This window comes from Canis lupus, chromosome 9 (genome assembly GCF_048164855.1).
Source record: "Canis lupus baileyi chromosome 9, mCanLup2.hap1, whole genome shotgun sequence".
NCBI lineage: Eukaryota > Metazoa > Chordata > Mammalia > Carnivora > Canidae > Canis > Canis lupus.
This window is the reverse complement of record NC_132846.1, coordinates 11,856,368-11,880,915: the sequence shown is the minus strand read 5'-3', so window position 1 is coordinate 11,880,915 and position 24,548 is coordinate 11,856,368. Positions and strand designations below refer to the sequence as shown.

General features: G+C 40.3%; 2 protein-coding genes across 23 annotated transcripts in view; one reads left to right on the top strand and one right to left on the bottom strand.

The window, feature by feature from the left end:
- Window positions 1–3,692, top strand: part of HECTD1 (HECT domain E3 ubiquitin protein ligase 1) — a 93,732-nt gene extending 90,040 nt beyond the window's left edge. For all 9 annotated transcript variants that reach the window (XM_072838136.1, XM_072838135.1, XM_072838133.1 and 6 more), the window contains 2 exons: window positions 1,391–1,535; window positions 1,646–3,692. In XM_072838136.1, coding sequence (XP_072694237.1) covers window positions 1,391–1,535; window positions 1,646–1,783 — 283 coding nt within the window. In that variant the 3' untranslated portion in view covers window positions 1,784–3,692. The remainder of the gene's footprint in view (window positions 1–1,390; window positions 1,536–1,645) is intronic.
- Window positions 1–24,548, bottom strand: part of AP4S1 (adaptor related protein complex 4 subunit sigma 1) — an 83,423-nt gene that overhangs the window by 23,488 nt on the left and 35,387 nt on the right. For 11 of the 14 annotated variants that reach the window (XM_072838156.1, XM_072838149.1, XM_072838151.1 and 8 more), the window contains 2 exons: window positions 17,089–17,100; window positions 5,337–5,849 (listed from right to left, as the gene is read on the bottom strand). In XM_072838156.1, coding sequence (XP_072694257.1) covers window positions 5,721–5,849; window positions 17,089–17,100 — 141 coding nt within the window. In that variant the 3' untranslated portion in view covers window positions 5,337–5,720. Of the gene's footprint in view, window positions 1–5,336; window positions 5,850–16,427; window positions 16,566–17,021; window positions 17,101–24,548 lie in introns of those variants that run through there. The other 3 variants (XM_072838157.1, XM_072838158.1, XM_072838159.1) reach the window with 3 other exon arrangements.

The following is a 24,548-nucleotide window of genomic DNA, read 5'->3' as shown; positions in this document are numbered from 1 at the left end:
TACTATTATTTTTTTAAAGTTTCCAAATTGGGACACCTGGGTGGCTCAGTGGTTTGGTGTCTGTCTTCGGCTCAGATCATGATCCCGGGGTCCTGGGATCGAGTCCCATATCGAGCTCCCTGCATGGAGCCTGTTTCTACTCCCTCTGCCTGTTTCTGCCTCTCTCTCTGTTTCTCTTATGAATAAATAAAATCATTAAAAAAAATAAAAATAAAAGTTTCCAAATTAACATAAATGAGCAAGTACAGTTAACCACTGAACAATGCAGGGATTGGGGGCACAGTTGAAAATCCATATATATCCCAAAAAACTTAACTAATATCCTACTCTTGATTGGCTTTACCATTAACATAAATAGCACATATTTTATACATTATACATATTATATACTGTATTCTTACCGTTACATAAATTGGAGGAAAGAAAATATTAAGAAAATCATGAGGAACTACACTTTTGTTGAACATAGTATAAACTTGTTGAGTCACTATGTTGGATTCCTGAAACTAATGTAACATTGCCACCTATACTCAGATAACAATTAGAAAAGAAAGTCATGAGTTAGAGAAATTATATCTGCAGTTCTCTATTGAAAAAAATTACATAGATACATGTGGACCTGCGCAGTTCAAACCTTTTATTCTTCAAGGGTTAACTGTATTATGAATTATTTTATACTTAATGTTAGATAACATTTTTTTTCTTAAGCAACTTTTTATTGAATTATAATAGAGAAGTGTACAAACTGCATGTACAACCTGGAGAATTTTCACAAAAGGAAAACCTGTATATTGGCACCCAGAACAAGAAATAACTCAAGAATTGCCCTTACCCATCATATTCTTTTCTGATATTAAGTCACTGTTACCATAGATCAGTTTTGCTTGCTTTTGAACTTTCATAAATGAAATCTCATGTATTTTTTAAGGTCTGGCTTCTTTTGTTTAACATTATGATTATGAAAGTCTTCCCTTTTGTGGCATATAGAAATAGTTGATTTCACTATTAACAAAGATGGATTATTTCAGATCCCCTTTGGTGGGTTAGCCATATTTGGTTGAATTAGGCATGTGCAGTTTGAAGTTTTTTTGATTTGCTGGCCTTGTTGCATATTTGGTCCCTGTACTCCATCAGTGTTTCAGTTCTTACCATTTATAAGTGCAAGACAATTTTTGCAGGATATTTTTAAAGTAGTTTATATCCACTCATTTCATGCTTACTCAAGAGTCTCTAGATAGAAAAAAAAAAAAAAAGAGTCTCTAGATAGTACTATTCTTCTCAAAATGCTGATAGTTGTTTTGGGGGCTATTGCTGGCTTACAAGGTAGTGGTAGTGGTTTTCATTTAAATCAGCTGTCCAATCAGTTGAACTGTATTTTTTCCTCTTTTAGCCCCGGTTTCCTGAGGTTTGTGAGGGTTTTGTGTGGCATGTCTTCAGATGAAAGGAAAGCATTCCTGCAGTTTACCACTGGTTGCTCAACTCTGCCCCCCGGTGGACTAGCTAATCTGCATCCCAGGCTCACAGTTGTACGCAAGGTACAAACTTTAGCTAATGGAGAATCCAAATGGAATTTAGTAACTTCAGGATTGAAAGAAAGAAATATTTAAAGTCATGGCCTTCTGTTTTTCACTTTTCTTTTTTGTAGGTTGATGCCACTGATGCAAGCTATCCATCAGTGAATACATGTGTGCATTATCTAAAGTTGCCTGAATATTCTTCGGAGGAGATCATGAGAGAGCGCCTGCTAGCTGCTACCATGGAGAAAGGCTTTCATCTCAACTGAGCTTCAAAGTGGGAGACATCAGAGACTTTTAAAATACTAGTGAAGCCTCTTGTGTTTGTGTGCAGAGAAGTATATGATCCTCTACGCTAATGACACTTGCCTTTATTTCAACCATTAAGGCTTTAAGAACGTGGAATAAGTTGGTTAGCTGCTAATGACAAAACAAATCCTTTAACTACCCAGCCAGCAGGTATATAGCACAGAACACTGTGTGTTGCTACAAGGGCTTAGTGACTGGAAAAAGGTGATCCCTACTTGACTGTTCCAAAGAGCAGCTTCTCAGATCTTCAGTGTTCACTGGTAAATTTCTAACAGTGTATTTGTGTAAAGTTTGTCGTTTCATACTTCATACACTACAGTTGCCGTCACTGATCCCTGTTTTGCTGGCTTTTAAGCTATGTGGTCAAAAATCCTGCTTCCTTAAAACATAGAGAGTTAATGAGCATCTCAAGCTTTTTTTCCTTTTTAATGATGCCTGCACTATCAGAGTATTCTAGTGTTCTCTCTTTTGTTTGGCATATAATCATGCACAACCTTTTTATTTCTTTGAGGTGGGAGTATATTTTTATTTCCTAAATGCCATACTATAAAGATCAAATTCTTAAGTGTGTTTGTGCAGCTCAAAAGTAAAGATATATTAAGGGGAAAAAAAAAAAAAAACACTGGTCTAGATGCAAGGCACACTTAAAGCAAGTTTTACTTTTGGTTGTATTTTCTTTGTATATTATAAACATTTATTTAACTTGTTGCAGTTTGAAGTAAAAAATTTCCCAAATGTATGCTCAACAATAATCATTAAAATGTTTGCAGCGTACAAAACTGTGTCACGTGACTATTTCACTGCAACGGTCAGACCTAAGAGCTTAACCAGATATTTTTTATTTTGAATCACTGAGATTTAGTTTTTTGAAAGTATTACATCTAGAAATGTATTTTTCTATAGTAAATACACTTACCAAAACTGGAAAGCTAGAAGAAATATATGTTCACATGCTTGTGATCCAACTGTTGTGTTCTGTCTTAAAGTATTCTTCAGCTAAGAATGGCCAAGTTATGTGTGTTCACTTTTTAAACACCAGATCTGCTACTTACCGTTGTATCTGCAGGGATGTGTAAGTCTAAGACCCAAGAATGATTTCTTAATGTTATGTTAGTGTGAAAAGTAACCACCAGGATATTGCTGTTTCATGGCTTTGAAGAAGGACTTCTATTTCCATTTTCCAAATTCCCTTGATGTAGCACATTCTGTGCCCTAAGGTGAAAGAAATGTCAGTAGGCCTGGTGTAGCCAAATGGCATTTTGAGGAGTGAAAAGCATTTTTTTGGGATTGCCCATTATTTACCTGTTTAAAAGGTACATTCCCTTTCTACATTAGAAGAGATCTCTCCCACTACAGTCAGTCATCTTAGTACTGTTTTTATTCTCTGCGTGAGAATGTTGTGACTATGTTATCAGTGGCAGCATTTAAATTAATTCATCTTGTTGTTAGTTTCACAGTTATCTGTGAGAATAAAAGTTAAAATAAAACATAACAGCAATATTTAAATGTATGACCTATGCTTTAATCCAAAAAATAGTGGTGGTGATTGTCTCAGCAAAGTCATGGATGGATGCAGGACTAAAACTGTATAATAGCGTTAGAGTTAAAATCCGGTTTCTGTGCTTAGTATTGCCATTTACTAAGTCCGTAAAATGTCTGTCAATACCCCGCTTTCACCAAGACTAATCTAGCACAGGAGTCAGCAAACTTTGGCCTGCTGCTTGCTTTTGTATTGCCCATGAACTAAGTAAGTATGCTTTTAAAATTTTTAAGTGGTTAAAAAACAATAGAATAGTATTTTATGATGTGGAAATTTTATGAAATTCAAACCTCAGTGTCCATAAATAAATAAAGTTTTACTAGAACACAGCTATGATCATGGCTTTATGTATTATTGGTGGCTGTTTTTACATTACAGTGGCAGAGCTGTGTTCATAGCAGAGACCATATGGTCCATGAAGCCTAAAATATTTACTATCTGGCCCTTTACAGAAAAGTTTTGCTGAATCCTGGTCTAGCACATTGCTGTAGCAGGTAAAATTGATAAGTCTTATATATTCAGTAAATGAAATGTCAGGAGTCTTCAAGGTAAAGCTGATCAATTTGAGACACAAGTTTCTGGGTGTGGAAATCACTTAAAGCTGTTCATCATAGTTCAGCAATAAACCTGAAGGGAGATGATGACACAGCCTATAAGAACAGATAGTTCTATTATGGTTCACTTTCCATGAGTCAAGTGTTAGAGGAGATCTACTAGGGTCTCCACATATATTAGGTTCTTCAGCTTTCTTTCCTGTGGCATCTACCTAGTATTTTTTTTTTTAATTGTTATTCTCTAAAGGTACTAAAATCTGTGCCAAGATGTTATCCAAGTGCTATTTTGGTGTGACCTAAAAATTAATTTTGTCCACTCCCTAGTTACTTCTGGTGTACCAGTTTCAGCAGTTACCTGAATGTGCTACTGATTAAGTGCCTACCAATTAGGACAGTGTTTCCCAACTAATATGTCTTAGAAAGACCTCCAAAGCACTTTGATCTAGTAGACTGGGCTTTCCCCAGACCTTGGCTACTTAATGCTGAAGTGGATCTCTACATATATACCATTTATTGTTCCAGTGGCTCAAAAGCCTCTCTTCTGCCTTTCTGAATGAGTCCAGAACCCAGGTTTGCTTTTAGAATCCATTATTGAATGGTTGCCTGAGTTTTTATGGATACAAACTTTAAATATGTAAGTAGACTTTTTTTAGAAACAAGGATTTAAAAGAAATCCTCCTCCCACCCCCACATATAAAGAAAGGAAAAAAGCAAATAGTACTGAATGAATCATCAATGCCTGGAATGTCCATTTATGTCTTCTTTTGGAGAGTAGAGTATTGTGGGTGAAAGAACTCTTGGAATTCCATAGGATGGCACAATATCTTAATGTACCAAGACTATTTCTATTTCCTCTGTTGTATCTGCCTTCCTACCTTCTATGCACATAAACATGCTTTTACCGAAGACAGTTCTGTATGCTCAACTGTTGACTTAGTAGCAAAAGCATCTAGAAAAGTTTGGAAGAATCAGGTCATTGCTTTTCTGTAGTGACTTAGTTTTTCTTTGCTTTAAGACATTCCAGGAGAAGAGGTCAAAAGAATGAGTTAGGCAGGGGAGAAGGGTTCATATCATCCCAACCTGAACAGAGATACACTCTCTTGCATGGTTTTAGACTTTCAAGTAAATTTCATTTATAAATAAGTTTACTAGTAAGACAAGCCATTTATATTATGGCCTTAAAGGATGGTTTTGTAAGAGCTCTCTTTTAAGGTGCAATTGTTGATTTTTTTTTTTTTTTGGTACTAACATTATAAATAACATGATGACATTGTAATTGCCAAGTAATTGCCATTAAAATGGTTGTCAGGCTTTTAGAAACTTAATTCTCCATTTTTTTTAGGTATGCAATTTTGTGAAGTTTTGACATTTTAAGACATTTTAAGGAAAAAGCATTCAGAAAATATTCAAAGTACTATGTGTGTTTAAAATTTTATTGGCTGATAGTTGTCACATGTTCTTCCCATGCTGCTAATCTGGAATTAAATGTACAAAGAGAAGCAAAGAACAAAAAAGTTATCCTCAGAATGCAACAAAATTTGAGCAAGTGGGGAGAAAAATGCTTATGGCTAGAAAACAAAATTTGTCTCTTCAGAGAAACGTTTTCTTTGTACACCATATTTTAATGTACAGTTTTGTTTTCCATTTAGGAACTGTGGGAAACATCTATTTAAATTGTTTTTGGAAGACACCCCATTTTGCAATACAGAGTCTTCCAGATTTTTTGGGCTACAGATGTTGAAAGGTATTCATTCCATGGTATCCTCACTTCTACAAGTAGATCTTGTCTGGCAGAGCCATCATTCAGCTTTCTGACATTTTGTCAAGGATGAGTAGAGGGGCAAGAATTCTTGCCCGATTTGTTTCCACAATGCAGCCATTTAACACCATCTCATCCAAAATGATGTGTACTTTGTCCAAATTAAACATTATCTAAATTCATATTAAGGAAATTAGTTTTAAAGTTACAAAAATGTTAACATGTAACAGTAATAACATGACTTAGCCGATAATTTTTCCCATGTAAATTAGTCTAAGCATGAAGTATGTGGGTTTTGGGTTTTTTGTTTTTTTGTTTTTTTGTTTTTTTTTAACAGAACTTCTGAAACTAGTTTTAAAATTGGTGTCCATGTTAGAAATAGAAATCCTTACCTTCATGTACACATACATACCTAGTTTCACACTGGTTAAGCTAACTGGCTAGTAGGCATAGAAATGGAATAACTACTACACCTTTTAGCCAGAGGGAAAATGACTACTAAGAACTAAAGAACAAAGCAAGTGACATTGGCAAGAGCATAGGACCTGACAAGAACTCTGTTGTCTTCCCAGACACTAACAGCGTTAATAGCCATGATGTTCCAGGCATTGTGTTGAGTGTTTTATGTAATTTTTTTCAGTATTCTCTACAACCCCATGATACAAATTAACATTTATCCTAACATATTATCCTAATTTTACATGGAGCAAACAGACTCAAAGCCATTGTTCAAGGTCACATGGCTGACCACTGCCAAAGCTGGAATTTAAACCCACAGCTTTGGCTTGATGGTTCTGCTTCCAGACTTCTCAGGAGGGGCCTGTGGCTACTTATACACCCTCCGTCACTCAAACTTCCACCCCAAACCAAAACCGTTTATAAACAAAACCTTGTGTGTTAAGCTATCTTTTCTTTCAGGCCAAAGAAAAAAAAAATAACCAAGAGTAGATATGAATGAAGAAGGCAAGGCAATGCTAATTACTATAAAAATTTGAAATTCATGAGAGTATCTTGCATGAACGAACAGTTCTAAAAATACTCATTTGAGAATTATGGAGGGACGCCTGGGTGGCTCAGCGGTTTGGCACCTACCTTTGGCCCAGGGCGTGATCCTGGAGTCCTGGGATCGAGTCCCACATCGGGCTCCCTGCATGGAGCCTGCTTCTCCCTCTGCCTTTGTCTCTGCCTCCCTCTCTCTCTCTCTCTCTCTCTCTCTCTCTCTCTCTTTCTCTCTCTTTCTCTCTCTTTTTCATGAATAAATAAATAAATCTTAAAAAAAAAAATATGGAGCCACTTTAGTGCACTGCTGTTCCTAGTGGAAGGTTAGTATAGAGCATGGGGGAAGACAAAATGTTAGATGATTAGCTAATTGCAAAGAGCCAAATTCTTCCCCCACCAGGAACCCCTTCAGAAAACTTTTGTGAAAGGGGAAGGGGAACTAGAATGAGATGACAATATTGAATGGTTCTGAATTCTACATTTTTAAGAGCTTATTTCCATCTCTAAAGAACATGATCTGGGTCTATTAAAAAAACAACAGCTTAAAAAAAAAACAAACACCTGATTGAAACATTGTTTCAAATAGACAAACTTCAACAAATGAGTGACTTAAGTGTACTAGGGGAGTTCATAATTAAATAGTGAATCGCTACCACTAGATTTTTTTCAGTAATTCAAGGTGTTCAAGTCTGTATTTTGTTTTGTGAAATACATCTGTAGAAAATGAGACAACTCTGTGAATGCTTTTAGGTTACTATTAGGCTCTGCATTAATATCTCATTAAGCTCTGTGCAAATAGTCCTCTAGCAGAATAAACTTTCAGGAGCCCATGGGAACTGTCCTTAAATGACCCAGAAAAAGAAAAAAAAGCTTTACTCTGATATACCTATTAATTATGTCTTCCAATTATATAGATGATTGCTTTGTCCATGGTAAATTGGGACTGGAATAGTAGGCCCTTGACTCAATCAGACCCAGAAGCCAGAATTTAGAAGCCAAAGTGGGAATTTCAACTAGGTAAAAAGAAGTGGAGTTGGGGAGCACAGGTGGCTGCATGAAAAATGGCCTTCAGGATCCCCCTGTTACTAAGGGACAATGAAAGCCTTGTAGAAAATCTCAACTCCTCTAAGGTGATTTTCTTGGAGAGAAGAGATCTAATTTTATTCTATTTGAATTGGTTCAGAGATTGAGCTGCTCTGAAGAATGTGGCAAGTAGATGATCTAGATCTAAAATTCAGATGTCCCCTTGAGCAAGAGGCCAGTTGTTTTGAAATTCAGATTAGAGTTTGCTGCTGAATCATATCAGCCACTGACATCCTCACATTGTAAGGACAAAGTCTTTCAGCAAGTCGAATTTCCCAACATCCTAGAAACATGAGTTGTTCGCTGAGGTCATTCCGTACTGTGGGCATGTGACTGCCTGTCTATCTGAGTATCTGATTCAAACCCTTAATAACCATGTAGCTTTCTGGCACTATATAGGGACACCACAGACCAAATCCAATGTGAGGCAAAAGCCTGAAAGCTGATTTCCCTCTGGAATCATGTGACTCCTTTAAAATAAGAATCCAGCTGTTGTTTACATCTTGATTTGGTTTATAAGCTACTTGTACACAATGGTGAAGCAAGAGTAATGGCATGTGGGCCACGGTGTCAGGTGAGCAGGGACCCAAAAAATGCTTTGTATGCTAAGCCCCATGGCAATGAACAGGCAAACATGGTTCAACCCTGACATCTGGAATAGGATGAAGCAAGAGAGGTCCAGGCTGTTGGTCTGTTAACGTGGTAAGCTGAGAATGACTACTTCAAGAGGGTCCCACCTTCCGTTATACTGAACTTGACTAACTTAAAGACCTTTAAGGCACCTCTAACGTTGGAACTGAAACGAATTGCAGTCTCCCAAAGAGCAGATTCAGAAAGCCCCATTTCCTCTCAGTCCTGAACCCAAGAGCCTCTCTGAATTGCTACGTAATGTGGATCGGAGCTGAATATCTTAGGGCCCTACTAATACCAGTGCCACTTGAAACCAATTTTTTAATTAAAGTGCTTGAAATGTTTCTGGTTCCTACACTGGAATTTTGGTCTCTGGATCATAAGTCACATTTTCAGTATGGTATTTTTTTTCTCAGTATGGTATTTTTAATGCCACTGTGGTGGTCTAGTTATCCTTTAATAAGAGAAAATTGAGCAGCAGACGTTCACATGGGACCTGAAAAGCAATTCCTAGGCAGAGCGCAGCCTAGAAAGTAAAATTTCTAACTCTAGATTTTGGTCTCAGATTCCTTGTCTTACTCAATTTCTTTTTTCTAAGATCTCACCTACGCAAAGTTCTTGATAAACTAAGTGGGATGGGGAAAAACTTGCTCTCATATTTATAGTTTAATTCAGTTTGCCATGAAATTAGATAAACTATGAAGGGGCTTTGTGTTCACATTTCCTACAGAAAATCTAATACTGCTGTGTAAAACACTGTCATCGTGAGGACTGTGCACAGTCCTGGGTATACTCTCCCTGTTAGACGGTCTGTTGTCCATTTGTAGGCTTGGTATTGTGTCTTATTAGGCCACTGAAAAGGAGTTAATTTTTTTAATGGGATTTTCCTTAAAGGTCCATTTATATCCTAAGAACAAGACATCCAGGTGTATTTTCTAAAAATTTATACAGATTTATGTAAAATCACAAATAAGAGAGTTAGCATTGGGTCATATGAGCCTGTCAGTTTCTCTGGCTTTTTTCTAAGCCTCCTCCTTACTTGCTGTCACACTTCCTGAGGAAAACCAACAGAACCTGGAAGCATGGAACAGGGGCAGAAGGCAGAGATCCTCAGTGGGGAGGAATAGCAGCGGATGGATGCAGAGAACACAGTTTAAGGAAATAAGGTGAGGGCAAAGGCCAGTGAGAACCAGAGAAACCTGGAAGGCAGGGCTGTTCAATCTGGAACCTTCACCTCCCTTTCCCAGGTAAACAGCTGACTCCCTTGAGGACTGTTCATAATTCTGAGACTCTTCACTCATGACAGCACTGACTGGTTCTCATGCTGAGATGGTTTTGGCCCCCTTACCTCTTGGTGCCTACCCTGCCCAAAGACGACTAGCTGCATGGGCCAGCTCTCACCCCGTACAACCCTGCTGTCAATATTTTAAAAAGAAAAAGATGTTTAGAAATCACTAAATGTGGGGTGCCTGAGTGGCTTAGTCAGTTGGGTGTCACACTCTAGATCTCAACTTGGGTCTTGATCTCAGGGTTGGGAGTTCAAGCCCTGCCCTGGGCTCCACGCTGGGCATGGAGACTACTAGAAAAAGAAAAAGAAAATTACTAAACATGAACTCGATTTTGGAGAGCACGTTCTTATCAAGACATTCAGGTTCTCTCATCATGTCTGACTCCTCCAGCCAAAAGTTGTTTCTTCAAAACTGCTTTTCCTACTTTTTTTTTTAAAGATTTTTTTCTTTTTTTATGTGTTTTTTTTTTTTTTTTATTCAGAGAGAGAAGCAGAGACACAGGCAGAGGGAGAAGCAGGCTCCATGTAGGGAGCCCAACGTGGAACTCGATCCCGGGTCTCCAGAATCACACCCCAGGCTGCAGGCCGTGCTAAACCGCTGAGCCACCGGGGCTGCCCTGCTTTTCCTACTTTAGGAAAACCTTGGACACCACTAGATAGCCTGTGACAGGCACTTTACAAATGTTTTGTTTAGAGACTTAAGTTGCTACAATCTACTCCACATAATAACACATTTTTAAAAAACATGTCAAATTTAATCTCTTATCTAATTTTATAGCCCTGGAAACCCAGAGACTGGTACCATTCTGCCCTAGAGTAGATCTATGGTTGACGACATGTCACAGAACCTCTCTGGGCTTCAGTCTTTTCATTTAAAATATGAGGTTTTAACCTGATGACTGTAGTTTTCTTCTAGCTCCCAAGTACACAAATCCTATGATGCTAAATGTAACCTTCAGGGAGTGGGGAGCTAGTTTACTCCTATCTGACATTATCAAGCAATTCCTGATACAATCACATACTCCATCGTGCCTCAAAAGAAACCCTTTGGTAATGACTTAATCAATTATTGTGACCTTTCTGAGAGAACATGGGCACAACTTCAGCTTATTTAGAAGCTACTATTTGGGTGTTGGGTGGCTTCCCTGGAGAACTTGTTTGTTCTTGGCCAGTATTAACAGAGCCGCTAGTTGAACAAGTACTGTTGTGATTTCTCATTAAGTCGGTGTGGAGTTATCTCTTATTCAGAGAAGCCCTATTCTGGTTTCTGGACCTCTAAGGGTGTTTGGGATTTTAGGAAAGTAATGAAGGATTGAGAGGTTGATGCCCCATGGTGGGCTCTGGGTCCTGACCAGGGCCTGACTATAAACTGGTGCTGATTACTGTTGCCCAGGTGCCTTCATTCCTCCAGGGAGAACCATGGTCGAAAACTTGCTGAGTTGCGGAGAGTACACGCAGGATGGAGGCCCTTCCTTCTCTCCCACCTTCAGCTACAGTAAAGAGGTACTTTTACATCACCCACAGAAGCTTTAAGTTTCTAGAATTAATTGCTCAGGCTTTGGGGTTTTAAGGACTTAGAAAATAAAAACATGAATGTTCTGAAGATTTATGTAAAAGGTATTTTTGAATCAAAAAAACATTCTGGATTCTAGGCCTAACCTATATTCGTGGGGTAGGGGCCCTGGAATACAAAGAGGGTTTCTAGCCTGTTCCCCACTTTACTTCCCTCGCATATATGTGGGTTATCGTCCCACCAGTTACCATCCCAAGCTGTCATCCCTGCCCTCAGTTGTGTGGAGAAGTATATATAGGCTCTACCTAGCAAGAGGCACTGGTATATTGGGCACCCAGTGAATTCTGGGGACTCAGGTACCTGGAGGATGGTTAAGAAGTGGACTGCGTCCCTGTAGGCTCTGGGTAGGCATCTTCATCTCATGGAGAGGGATGCTGCTGAAGGAGAGCCAGATGGGGCCCTCTAAAGCACAGGGTACAGAAAAGGGATCCTGGTTGTCCAAATATAAAAGTAGGACTGCTGGATCCTACTGGATCCCAAATAAACCAAGTCTTTAAAGGCACCAAATACCAAAAAGGCTGTTTAGGTTTTCTTTCTTTCTTTTTTTTAAAGATTTTATTTATTTATTCATGAGAGACACACAGAGAGAGAGGCAAAGACACAGGCAGAGGGAGAAGCAGGCTCCATGCAGGGAGCCTGATGTGGGACTTGATCCCGAGACTCCAGGATCACACCCTGGGCCGAAGGCAGGCGCCAAACCACTGAGCCACCCAGGGATCCCTGGCTGTTTAGGTTTTCTGTGCGAACATTCACACATTACTAGGTGTGCCCTGGACCAAGAGGAGTTGACTTCTCCCCCAGAGCACTGTTCATGGGTGCCATTCCCCCGACCATTTAGCAGAGGGGGGAGTGGAGACAGTGCCTTTGAATTATGAATTGTCTGGAGAATTTACCAATCTGAGGCTACAGAGCTGAACACATTTTGGGAAGCTCATTAGTTAGTTCCTAAAAATCATCTTAATGAACAGAATTTAAATTTTTTTAAAAAAATATGAGGTTTTAACCTGATGACTGTAGTTTTCTACAGTTAATTATCATTTTAAGTACAATCTACCCCACCCCCAACATGGGGCTCAAACTCATGATCTCAAGATCAAAAGTCACATGCTCTACCAACTGAGCCAGCCAGGCACCCCCAGAACTTGAAATCTTTTTTTGTAATTTATTTGAGAGAGAAAGCAAAGCAGAGCAAGCGAGAGAGAACACAAATGGGGGGAGGGGCAGAGGGCGAGGAAGGAGCAGACTCCCTGCTGAGCTGGGGCCAGATGGGGGGCTCAATCCCAGGATCCCGGGATCATGACCGGAGCTGAAGGCAGACGCTCAACCAATTCCACCCAGGCACCGCCAGAACTTGAAATCTTAAATAAGTCTACTAAAGTATGTGATAGGGCAAACTTTCCCTATAGAAGCAGGGCCTCGGGAATCTTCGGGCAACATTTTAGCCCAGTGGGTGGAGTAGAATGTGAAGAATGTACAGGATCTTATGCATGGCACGTGAGTGATTTAGGTCACTGACATGCTTGGTCCCGAGGGTCCCTGACACTGACACTACCTGCACCTGCAACATAGAGTTGCCACTTAGTGAAAGGGTTTTCAAGAAGCCCAGAATTTCTGTGCTAATTTCTTGTGCTTAGGTCATTTCTTTTCTTTTAAAAATATATATTTATTTATTTGAGAGAGAGAGAGAGAATATGAGCAGGGGGTAGGGGGTGGGCAGAGGGAGAGAGAGGAAGCAGACTCCCCGCTGAGCATGGAGCCTGCCATGAGGACGGGCTCTATCCCAGAAACCTGACATCATGACCTAAGTTGAAACCAAGAGTTGGATGCTTAACCGGCTGAGCTACCCAGGCGCCCCCAGGTCATTTCTTTTTAAAATCCCACTTGTCTTGTTCTGTGCTGTTAGTCGTATTAGCAGTAGAACAAGCCCATTCTAGGGCTTGTATATAAATGGTGCGTTTTTATTTCTCAAAGTCTAACCATGTGGACTCTGGAAAGCTGCCTCATTCTTAAAATGCTTCAGGGTGGTGACGCTTCTGAAGAAAAAGATTGCAAGTCAATGGTTTCTTGGGAATTCCATGAGGTTTTGGCTTCCATCCTCCTGGTGCTGCACCAAAACCAAGCTTTGAAGCACGTCTATTCCATGTGGGTGGACAAAGAAGGCTTTCTTAAGCCTGAGCAAACACAAAGATAGGTGTTGTGAGTGTTGGGAGAACAAGCTCCAGGTTGCAATTCTATTGGTTGCTTGTTTGCAGGCTTTCAAGGCCTGAAGAAGCTTTCCTGGCAGAGCAGACCCGAACCATGGTAGCTGCTTCAGCAGGTTGCTGGTCATATGCTCCTAGGGCAGTGATGGAGAAGACCTCTGGCCTACACCGAGGGGGCAGGACATAGGCTATACCTCTAAAAGGCTCCCTTGTCTTACTGTTATGAAATTGGTGCCTAGAGGTCCTTCTAGTTAGAAAGAACTATGTACGAGGCAGAGTAAATGCATGGGTTTTAATTTGATTTTTTTTTTTTCAGATGGCTAAGGGTAGAAACCCTTTGAAAATGTTAATAGGAGAGAAGTATCCCATATTCTATCCACCATCTTTTACACTTTTAGGCCACTGGAAGTCCAGGTGAAATTATGCCTGGAGCAGAGGCATACACTTCCTGGTCTGGACAGATTCAGTTCCCTTCTCTAAAGATGAAGCAAAATTCCTAATCTGTCAGGTGGATACACCTGTCATTCTGAAGGGCTAAATATATAAAACTAACCAGAGGTATGTCTGAAACTAACATTATATGTTATTCATACTTTGATTTAAAAAAATAGTAAGTTTCCTTTCTGCCTCCGCTGCCACCATGGCACCTGTGAAAAAGCTTGTGGCAAAGGGGGCAAAAAAAAAAAAAAAAAGCAAGTTCTGAAGTTTACCCTTGATTGCACCCACCCTATAGAAGATGGAATCATGGATGCTGCCAATTTTGAGCAGTTTCTTCAAGAGAGAATCAAAGTGAATGGAAAAGCTGGGAATCTCAGTAGAGCCGTTGTAACCATAGAAAGCAGCAAGAGCAAGAATCCTGTAACTTCTGAGGTGCCTTTTTCCAAAAGGTATTTGAGGGCAGCCCGGGTGGCTCAGTGGTTTAGCACTGCCTTCAGCCCAGGGCCTGGTCCTGGAGACCTGGGATTGACTCCCATGTCGGGCTCCCTGCGTGGAGCTTGCTTCTCCCTCTGCCTGTGTCTCTGCCTCTCTGTGTGTGTCTCTCATGAATGAATAAATAAAATCTTTAAAAAAAAAAGGGTATTTGAAATATCTCACCAAAAAATATTTGAAGAATAACCTCCGTGACTGGTTGCGCGTAGTTGCTAACAGAAAAGGGAGTTACGAGTTGCGTTACTTCCAAACTAACCAGGACACAGAAGAGGAGGAAGATGAGGATTAAAACCCATTTATCCCAAATATTTTGCATGAGTTCTTGAATAAAACTTGGAAACCTCCCCCTAAAAAAAAAGGAAGGGAAAGCAAAAATGAAACTAAGTAAAATAAAGGGAAAAGATAGCAAACTGTGTGCCTTGGTGTGGAAATTAAATTTGAACAAGAATGCTGGAACTCGGGGCACCTGGCTGGCTCAGTGGGAAGAGCATGGGGCTCTTAATCTTGGGGTTGTGAGTTTGAGCCCCATGTTGGGTGTGGAGATTTGCTTAAAAATAAAATCTTAAAAAAGGGAAGAGAAAGAGAATGCTGGAGATCATTACCTGGAACTATACTATACCAGAGAACTATAAAGACAAACCCATCTCTACTTCTAATAAACATCTATTCAGTATATAAGACGCATCAATGCAACTAGTTCAGCTTATATAATATATATCCTGTTATATTTGATTCATTTTAATTCTCTGAATTTCCAGACTAGTTACAGTCTCTTTTCCTGTTCTGGGTGAAAGGTAGCTCAGCTCATTTACCTAGAGTCATGGCAACATCAACTATTAGGGAGAGGATGTTAAAGCTCTTCTAGCCTAATTCTACTATTTTTAGATGAAAGGTTGATGTGTCTTTCCCAACACATACAGTTTGTGGCAGGTTCAAAAGAGAAACTTGGGTTTCTATATTCCTAGGGAGGGGTCTAATAGCTTTTCCTATCTTCCCGATGACTTTTATTTTTTTATTCCTTAAAGATTTTATTTGTTTATTCATGAGAGACACAGAGAGAGAGGCGGAGACACAGGCAGAGGGAGAAGCAGGCTCCATGCACGGAGCCTGACGTGGGACTTGATCCCAGGCCAGGATCACGATCTGAGCTGAAGGCAGACGCTCAACTGTTGAGCCACCCAGGCGTCCCTCTGATGACTTTTTAAATCAAAAGGCATTTCTCTTATTCCCCTGTACAGGAGGAAGAGATTTATTTTGAATTGCTTTATAAAGGGCTTAGTTTAAAGGGAACGTAAGGTGCTGAGTGAAAATATACCTTAATGTACAGCCTGATCTTGGGTGTCCTAGGTCAAAGGAATCCTATAGATTTAGGTCACTCACCACTAGAGGGCACTCAAATTTTCCCAGTTAATTTAAGAGGCTTCCAGATACAGCTGCAAATGGAGTTGATCAACATATTTTCTATCAGTAGTAAAAGCTAAATAGCCATTTCTCCCAAATATACTGATGTCTAATGTATATATATGTATATAGAAACATGTTATAATTAACATGTTATATTTAATGTTACTATTTTAGATTTAAGCCTGATGCTTTTCCCAAAGGACTCTCTCATTAATTGCTTACAAGTGGTAAGCAGATTTCTGAAGTAAAAATTAACTTAAAAGTCAACTTGTGGGGTGCCTGGGTGGCTCAGATGGTTAAGCGTGTGCTTTCAGCTCAGGTCATGATCCTGGGGTCCTGGGATCGAGCCCCACATTGGCTCCCTGCTCAGTGGGGAGCCTGCTTCACCCTTTCCTGTCCTTCCTGCTCATGTTTTCCCTCTCTCAAATGAACAAATAAAATCTTAAAAAAAAAAAAAAAAAGGTCAACTTGCCTCCAGAGCACTCACACAAAGCCTAGTGGGCCCCTGTCAAAATCCACAGGCCTACGGTATTTGGAGCAACTACTGTTTGGGGGCCCAAGCATAATTTGATAAAAAGGACTAGAAAGAGAAGAAAAAGAGAGCTTTCTCTATTATAAAAGTAAATGAATACAAGTCAGGCAATTCTTTAACCCTCCAGTTTATCATCCTTGAAGGCCTTAATCTGATCATGTAAGGGATTTCTGGAGATTTATACTTGGAGCCATGAAAATCCATTCTCTCCAGGAGGACTAAACACTTTCTGGCTGCATTATTTAAATTCTGTAAAGGTTAAAGAAGTTGCATTATTATACCAGTTATCATCAACTATGACCATAGTTTTCCCCTGTCTGAAAAATATAACAGTCTTAATAAGAATTAAGTCCCAATAGTCCCAATAAGAATCTTTGGGACGCCTGGGTGGCTCAGAGGTTGAGCGCCTCCCTTCCGCCCAGGGCGTGATCCTGGAGTCCTAGGATCGAGTCCCGAGTCCCACATTGGGCTCCCTGCATGGAGCCTGCTTCTCCCTCTGCCTGTGTCTCTGCGCCTCTCTCTGTGTCTCTCATGAATAAATAAATACAAAATCTTAAAAAAAAAAAAAAAGAATTATTTTGTAAAAAAAGAGCAAAGGTGTTTCTGCAAAGCTTTTGCACCTCTATTTTGTTACTTGTTGATGGATGATTAGCATTCTGGATTCTGGTTTCTGCTGAATCCTTTTCCTGCCCCCATGGCACTTACCTGATCAGGACTAGCCTGTGCTTTGCCTACTGAGGAAAACTTGGCTCACAGCTTTGAAAAAGGATACATCTAATTCACTCTGGAAAAGAGAAAAAAGTACAAGGATGAGAATGAGACACTGGGATGCAGGCGCCTAGCGGAGTTTGCAGCTGCTCTGGCCACCAGCCTCGGAGCAGGTCAGGGAAGCAGCTCTGTACGTCGTAGAAGTCTGAGAGCAGGAAGGCCTTGAGTCCGGGATTGTGCTTTTTGTTAATTTATTTTTAAAGATGTATCTATTTGAGAGATAGAGAGGGCGCGCATGCGCACGAGTTGGGGGCGGAGCAGAGAGAGAGCAAGCCCTGAGCATAGAGCCTGACTTGGGGCTCCATCTCATGACCTTGAGATCAGGACTGAGTTAAACCAAGGGTCCCTGCACCACCCAGGCGCCCTTTGACTGTGCTTTTTTATAAAATGGCAGTTTGGAGGAATTTTGCCAACCAGAACAATTCATCCGCTGAACATAGAGGGAATAGACCAACTCAACCTTTACGGATGATAGCTAATTTGATATGTTTATCAAAAACCTTAATATTATGCACGCCCTCTGAATCCATCAATTTTACTTCTAGAAGTTTAACCAAAAGAAATAATTAGATAACAGCACAACACTGTGTGGTGGGATGTTCACGGTAATGCTGTTTATGGTAGCAAATTACTGAAAACAAGCTGAGCATCTATGAAAGGGGCACTAGTTAAATAAATTATAGCAGATCCACAAATGAGGGTATAGATCTCTAAGTATTAACACCATTAAGTAAAAAAAGCAAGTTACAGCAGGGGATCTACAGTATTATCCCATGGATATATGTACACATAGAGAAAGATACAGACACAATTAGATACTGACAGATATACGATGTCTAAAAGGAAATGTAAAAAAAAATAAAATAAAATAAAAGGAAATGTACCCAATAATATATCAGTAAGTCATGGGCTTACTCATGATCTTCTCCCCTTTCTTTTTGCTTATATGTGTTTCTAATTTTTTTCAACGATCTTAGATGTTTGTATCATTAAAAAAATCATGAAGAAAAAAGTAAACAGTTAAATTCATATCTGAAAGGACTTAAGGTTTGTTCAGTGAAGCAGTGACAACCCTGACCCCACCATCCTCTCCTGCAAAACTGCCTCCATGGAAGCTAACTGGGTTGTCTTTTTGTTTTGAAATATGATGCTGAGATGCTTCTTTCAGCCCAGACAGCATGAGACTCATCTCCAAATTTAAGATTTGGAAACTAAGATTAAAATAGTCTCAGAAAGAATGTTTAAAACTCACAAACCTAAAAATAAATCTTAGATGACAAGGCATTCTCCGAGTGGGACAGATTCTATTTTCTTTCCCATAGTACTGTCTTCCCTCCTCTTTTCTCTTCTTTTTGCTGCTGTCATCCTAAACTGAGCCATCTCACAGTACTTCTGGAGTCCTGTGTAGTCACCAGTTTAAATTAAATTCTAATCTTTACTTCTGTGGTTTATGTGGTCACTGACTCTCTCCCCAGGACTACAGCAAGAATTCAGCAACATGCTATTTATTCTCGGTCACCGAATATAATAATGGTAATTTTAAAAACCTTAGCAATGATACTGCTTGGACTCACTCATGATTATCCCAGGTTTAAAATATTACGTTTTGGGGAAATGTTATTCTTCTTGATAGGTATTCCCTTAAAATGGCTAATCATGGTCAGCTCTGAGTCACAAACCCTGACTTGCAAACCAGCAAACCAGTCTGTCTTAAGGGAGTGGTTACTGTGTTTAGGCAGGAGCCACAGCTGTCCTGTCCAGTATGGTAACCACCAGCATCATATGGCGAATCAAATGAATTAAAATTAAATTCCTCATTTCCTCCTTTACACTAATCACATTTCAAATTTTGAAAAGCCACATGTGGCTGGTGCCTACTGCACTGGATAGCACAGGTACAGTACATTTCTGCAGTGGCTGAAAGTTCTATCAGACAGTGCTCAGTTGTGGCACTCTCTCCGAGCAGTCGGTAGAAAGATGGACTTTAAAGCCAGCCTTGGGGATCCCTGGGTGGCGCAGCGGTTTGGCGCCTGCCTTTGGCCCAGGGCGCGATCCTGGAGACCCGAGATCGAATCCCACGTCGGGCTCCCGGTGCATGGAGCCTGCTTCTCCCTCTGCCTGTGTCTCTGCCTCTCTCTCTCTCTTTCTCTCTCTCTCTCTCTCTGTGTCTGTCATGAATAAATAAATAAAATAAAATCTTAAAAAAAAAAAGCCAGCCTTAATGTCCCCCACCCCCTCATGGACCGTCTCTGGAATGGCCTGACCTTTTTCCCTCTTCCAGCTTCAGCGGCACTAACTCCGCCTAGCTAGATGCACAACCATCTCACAGGCCACAGGCAGCTTTCCAGCTTTCCTTATGCATTAAGTCAGTGGATCTCAAATCTAAGCATGCATCAGAATCATCCAGAAGGCTTGTTGAAACACAGATTGCTGAACCTCAATTCGGAGTTTCTGATTCAATATTCTGGGGTGGGCCTACAGTTTTTTTTTTTTTAACGTATTTTTTTTAGTTTTTATTTATTTATGATAGTCACACACAGAGAGAGAGAGGCAGAGACATAGGCAGAGGGAGAAGCAGGCCCCATGTACTGGGAGCCCGACGTGGGACTCGATCAGGAGTCTCCAGGACCGCGCCCTGGGCCAAAGGCAGGCGCTAAACCGCTGCGCCACCCAGGGATCCCCCACAGTTTGTTTTTTAAACAAGTTCCCAAGTGATGTTTATGTTGCTGGTCCAGGAACCGTACTTTGAGAACCACTGCACTAAAGCAATGAAAACAGAATAGTTGACTGTCCCATGCAGAAGCAGCTTGCCAAACTTTACTTCAGGTATTAGGAGTTAGACTGAAGATATAACTTTTTTTTTTTAAAGATTTTATTTATCTATTTAACAGAGAGAGAGAGAGAGAGCACACACAGGGGGAGCAGCAGAGGGAGAGGGAGAAGCAGGCTCCCCACTGAGCAGAGAGTATAATGCAGGGCTCCATCTCAGGACCCCGGGATCCTGACCTGAGCCAAAGGCAGACATTTAACCAACTGAGCCACTCGGGCACCCCTGAAGATATAAATTCTTTTTTTAAAGATTTTATTTATTTTTTCATGAGAGACACACACAGAGAGGCAGAGACACAGGCAAGAGGGAGAAGCAGGCTCCCTGCAGGGGAGCATGATGTGGGACACGATCCCAGGACTCTGGGATCATGACCCAAGCCAAAGGCAAATGCTCGACCACTGAGCCACCCAGGCGTCCCAAGATGTAACTTTTTTTTTAAATTTATTTTTTATTTATTTTTTTTAACTTTTTTTTTAATAATAAATTTATTTTTTATTGGTGTTCAATTTGCCAACATACAGAATAACACCCAGTGCTCATCCCCTCAAGTGCTCCCCTCAGTGCCCGTCACCCATTCACCCCCACCCCCGTCCTCCTCCCCTTCCACCACCCCTAGTTTGTTTCCCAGAGTTAGGAGTCTTTATGTTATGTCTCCCTTTCTGATATTTCCTACCCATTTCTTCTCCCTTCCCTTCTATTCCCTTTCACTATTATTTATATTTCCCAAATGAATGAGAACATATAATGTTTGTCCTTCTCCGATTGACTCATTTCACTCAGCATAATACCCTCCAGTTCCATCCACGTTGACGCAAATGGTGGGTATTTGTCATTTCTAATAGCTGAGGAATATTCCATTGTATACATAAACCACATCTTCTTTATCCATTCATCTTTCGATGGACACCGAGGCTTTTGTGGACATTGCTGCTATAAACATCGGGGTGCAGGTGTCCCGGCATTTCATTGCATCTGTCCAAGATGTAACTTTTTTTTTTTTTTTTTTTTTTTTTTTTATGATAGTCACAGAGAGAGAGAGAGAGGCAGAGACACAGGCAGAGGGAGAAGCAGGCTCCATGCACCGGGAGCCCGACGTGGGATTCGTCCCGGGTCTCCAGGATCGCACCCTGGGCCAAAGCCCTGGGCCAAAGGCAGGCGCCAAACCGCTGCGCCACCCAGGGATCCCAAGATGTAACTTTTTAACATGAGTTTTGCCGTTAGCAGAATTTAGTCCCTATCCATTAGTGAAATGCAATCAAACGCAAATCAAATGAGGGAGCAGAGTCCCCTCACTGCCTCAGGAAGAAGCGGCCTGAAATAGTTCCCTCCTAAACCTTTTATTTACAAGCAAAATGAAAGAAGCAAAACAACTTTGAGAACTCACTTTGTGCCACTACTATCTCTCACGAATGTCTAACCAAGGCTCAGGAAGGCCTACCGGAGTAGAGTAAAACAGCAGTTTAGTGCTGCCTTCGGCCCAGGGCGTGATCCTGGAGTCCTGGATCAAGTCCCACGTCGGGCTCCCTGCATGGAGCCTGCATCTCCCTCTGCCTGTGTCTCTGCCGCGCTCTCACTCACTCTCTCTCTCTCTCTCTCTCTCATTAATAAATAAATAAATAAATAAATAAATAAATAAATAAATAGAAAAAATAAAAAATAAAATAAAAAGAATATTGGATTTCATGCTAACTACAAAGTTAATGTTGTCAAGATAGTGTAGTTCTGGCACAAGGAAAAATATATAGATCATTGCAACAGAACTGCAAGTTCAGAAATAAATCCTTATATTTATGGTCAATTGATTTTTGACAAGGTTGCCCAGACAATTCACTGGGGAGAAAGAACAATCTTTTCAATCAGTAGTGTTGGGAAAATTGGATATCTACATACGAAAGAATGAAGTTAGACCCCTACCTCACACCATATATAAAAATTACTCAAAATGGATCAAAGAACTAAATGTAGGAACTAAAAGAAAAAAACACTTGGGATTCCTGGGTGGCTCAGCGGTTGAGCATCTGCCTTTAGCTCAGGTAATGATCCCGGGATCCTGGGATCGAGTCCTGCATTGGGCTCCCTGCATGGAGCCTGCTTCTCCATCTGCCTATGTCTCTGCCTCTCTCTGTGTCTCTCATGAATAAATAAAATCTTTAAAAAAAAAAAAAAGAAGAAGAAGAAGAAAACACTGGAGTAAATCTTCATGATCTTAGGTTGGGCAAAGCCTTTTTAGACATGACACCAAAAACATAAGCAAAAAAGGAAAAATAAATTAATTGAACTTTATCAAAATTAAAAACTCTTGTAATTCACAGAACACTACCAAAAAAATGAAAATTTCTTCCACCAAATACCTATCAATATTTGTATTCAATTAGTTCAAAGATTTTTCTATCCAATCAATTCAAAGAGATCTGTATTCAAAATATATAAAGAACTCTTACAGCTCAACAATAAAAAGACAAATAATTCAACTGAAAAATGGACAAAGGATTTAAACAGACATTTCTCCAAAGAAGATATAAAAATGGCCAATAAACACATGAGAAGATGCTCAATATTTGCTGTGCATTAGTGAAATGCAAATCAAAACCATATATATTTTTAAAGATTTTATTTAGGGATCCCTGGGTGGCGCAGCGGTTTGGCACCTGCCTTTGGCCCAGGGCGCGATCCTGGAGACCAGGGATCGAATCCCACGTCGGGCTCCCTGCATGGAGCCTGCTTCTCCCTCTGCCTGTGTCTCTGCCTCTCTCTCTCTCTCTCTCTGTGTGTGACTATCATAAAAAAATTAAAAAAAAATCACACTAAAGATTTTATTTATTCATTCATGAGAGAGACAGAGAGGCAGAGGCAGAGACACAGGCAGACGGAGAAGCAGGCTCCCCACAAGAAGCCCGATGCGGGAATCAATGCTGGGACTCCAGGATCATGCCCTGAGCCAAAGGCAGACACTCAAACACTGAGCTACCCAGGCATCCCTCAAAACCACAATTTATTGGCCTCTATACCACTTCATCCCCACCAGGATGGCTATAATCAGAAAGACAGATAATAAAAAGTTTTGCCAAGACCACGAAGAAATTAGAACCCTCAGACACTGTGGATGAGAATTTAAATCATGCAGCCACTTTGGAAAACAAAGTGCATCAAAATGTTAAACGTGGAGTTACCACATCACCTAGCAATTCTACTCCTAGGTATATTATACCCAAGAAAACTGAAAATATGATGCTACGCAAAAATGTTTACACAAATGTTCAAAGCTGCATTACCCATAATAGGCAAAAGTACCATTAACCCCCAAATGTCCATCAACTATTAGCCGGATAAACAATATGTGGCATATCCATATAGCAGCATATTATTTGGCAATAAAAAGGAAAGAAGTACTGACACATCACATGCTATAACATGTGATACATGAATTGTGTGACACATGAATCTTGAAAACATATGCTAAGTAAAAAAAAAAAAAAAGCCACAAAAGACCACATATTGTACAATTCTATATAAATAAACTGTCTAGAATAGGCGAACCCATAGAGGCAAAAAGTAGATTGACGATTACCTAGGGCCTGGACCCAGGTAGGGGGATTGCTGGGAGGGAAATGCTAATAGCTATGGTGTTTGTTGGAGGTATGAAATATTCTAAAATTGTGCTGATGGTTGCACAACTATGTGGAAGTACTAAAACCTAATATACATTAAATGCGTGAGTATCAGGGCATGTAAATTGTGTTTCAAAATTCTGGGGTTTTTTGTTTTGTCTTTTAAAGACAAAACAGGGAGGCACCTGGGTGGCTCAGTCAGCTAAGCATCCGATTCTTGGTTCCAGCTCAGGTCATGATCTCAGGATGGTGAGATTGAGCCCCATGTCAGGCTCTGCTCTCAGGGGGAAGTCTGCTTGAGATTCTCTCCCTCCTCCTCTGCCCCTCTCCCCACTCTCACATGCACGCACACACACACACACACACACACACACACTCACACACACTCTCTCTCTCAGATAAATAAATAAGATCTTTAAAAAGGGGGCTGCTGGAAAGGAACTCATGTATTCCTTAAGGGGAGTTGGTTTTGATCATTAAAGCAAAGATTTGGACGGAAATGATTGCTAAACTAAAAAGGTTCCTAGTGCCTTAGGAAGGCAAACAGAAAAAAAAAAAAAAAAAAAGAGAAAAGAGACAGAGAGTAAGTTAAATAGCAAAGTCTCTTAATTATTATTATTTTTTAAGATTTTATTTATTTATTCATGAGAGACACAGAGAGGTAGGGACATAGGCAGAGGGAGAAGCAGGCTTCATGCAGGGAGCCCAATGTGGGATTTGATCCCAGGACCCCAGGATCACGCCCTGGGCTGAAGGCAGACACTCAACCACTGAGCCAACCAGGTGCCCCAAAGTCTCTTAATTAAAAGAAAGACATAAGCGGTTCTTAGTCTTGTAGAACTGGTTCTTTATAAAGAAGAACATAAGGCACACATAGGTTTTGTAGCACTTTGGATAAACCAGAAGGAAAGGTAAAGAAAATGTGGCATCACCTGGGTTTTAACTTTTACATATTAAAGCTCTATACTAACACAGGTTCTTCATACAGACCCATTTCTGGGAAGTTGGGCGGTGGGCAAAAAACAT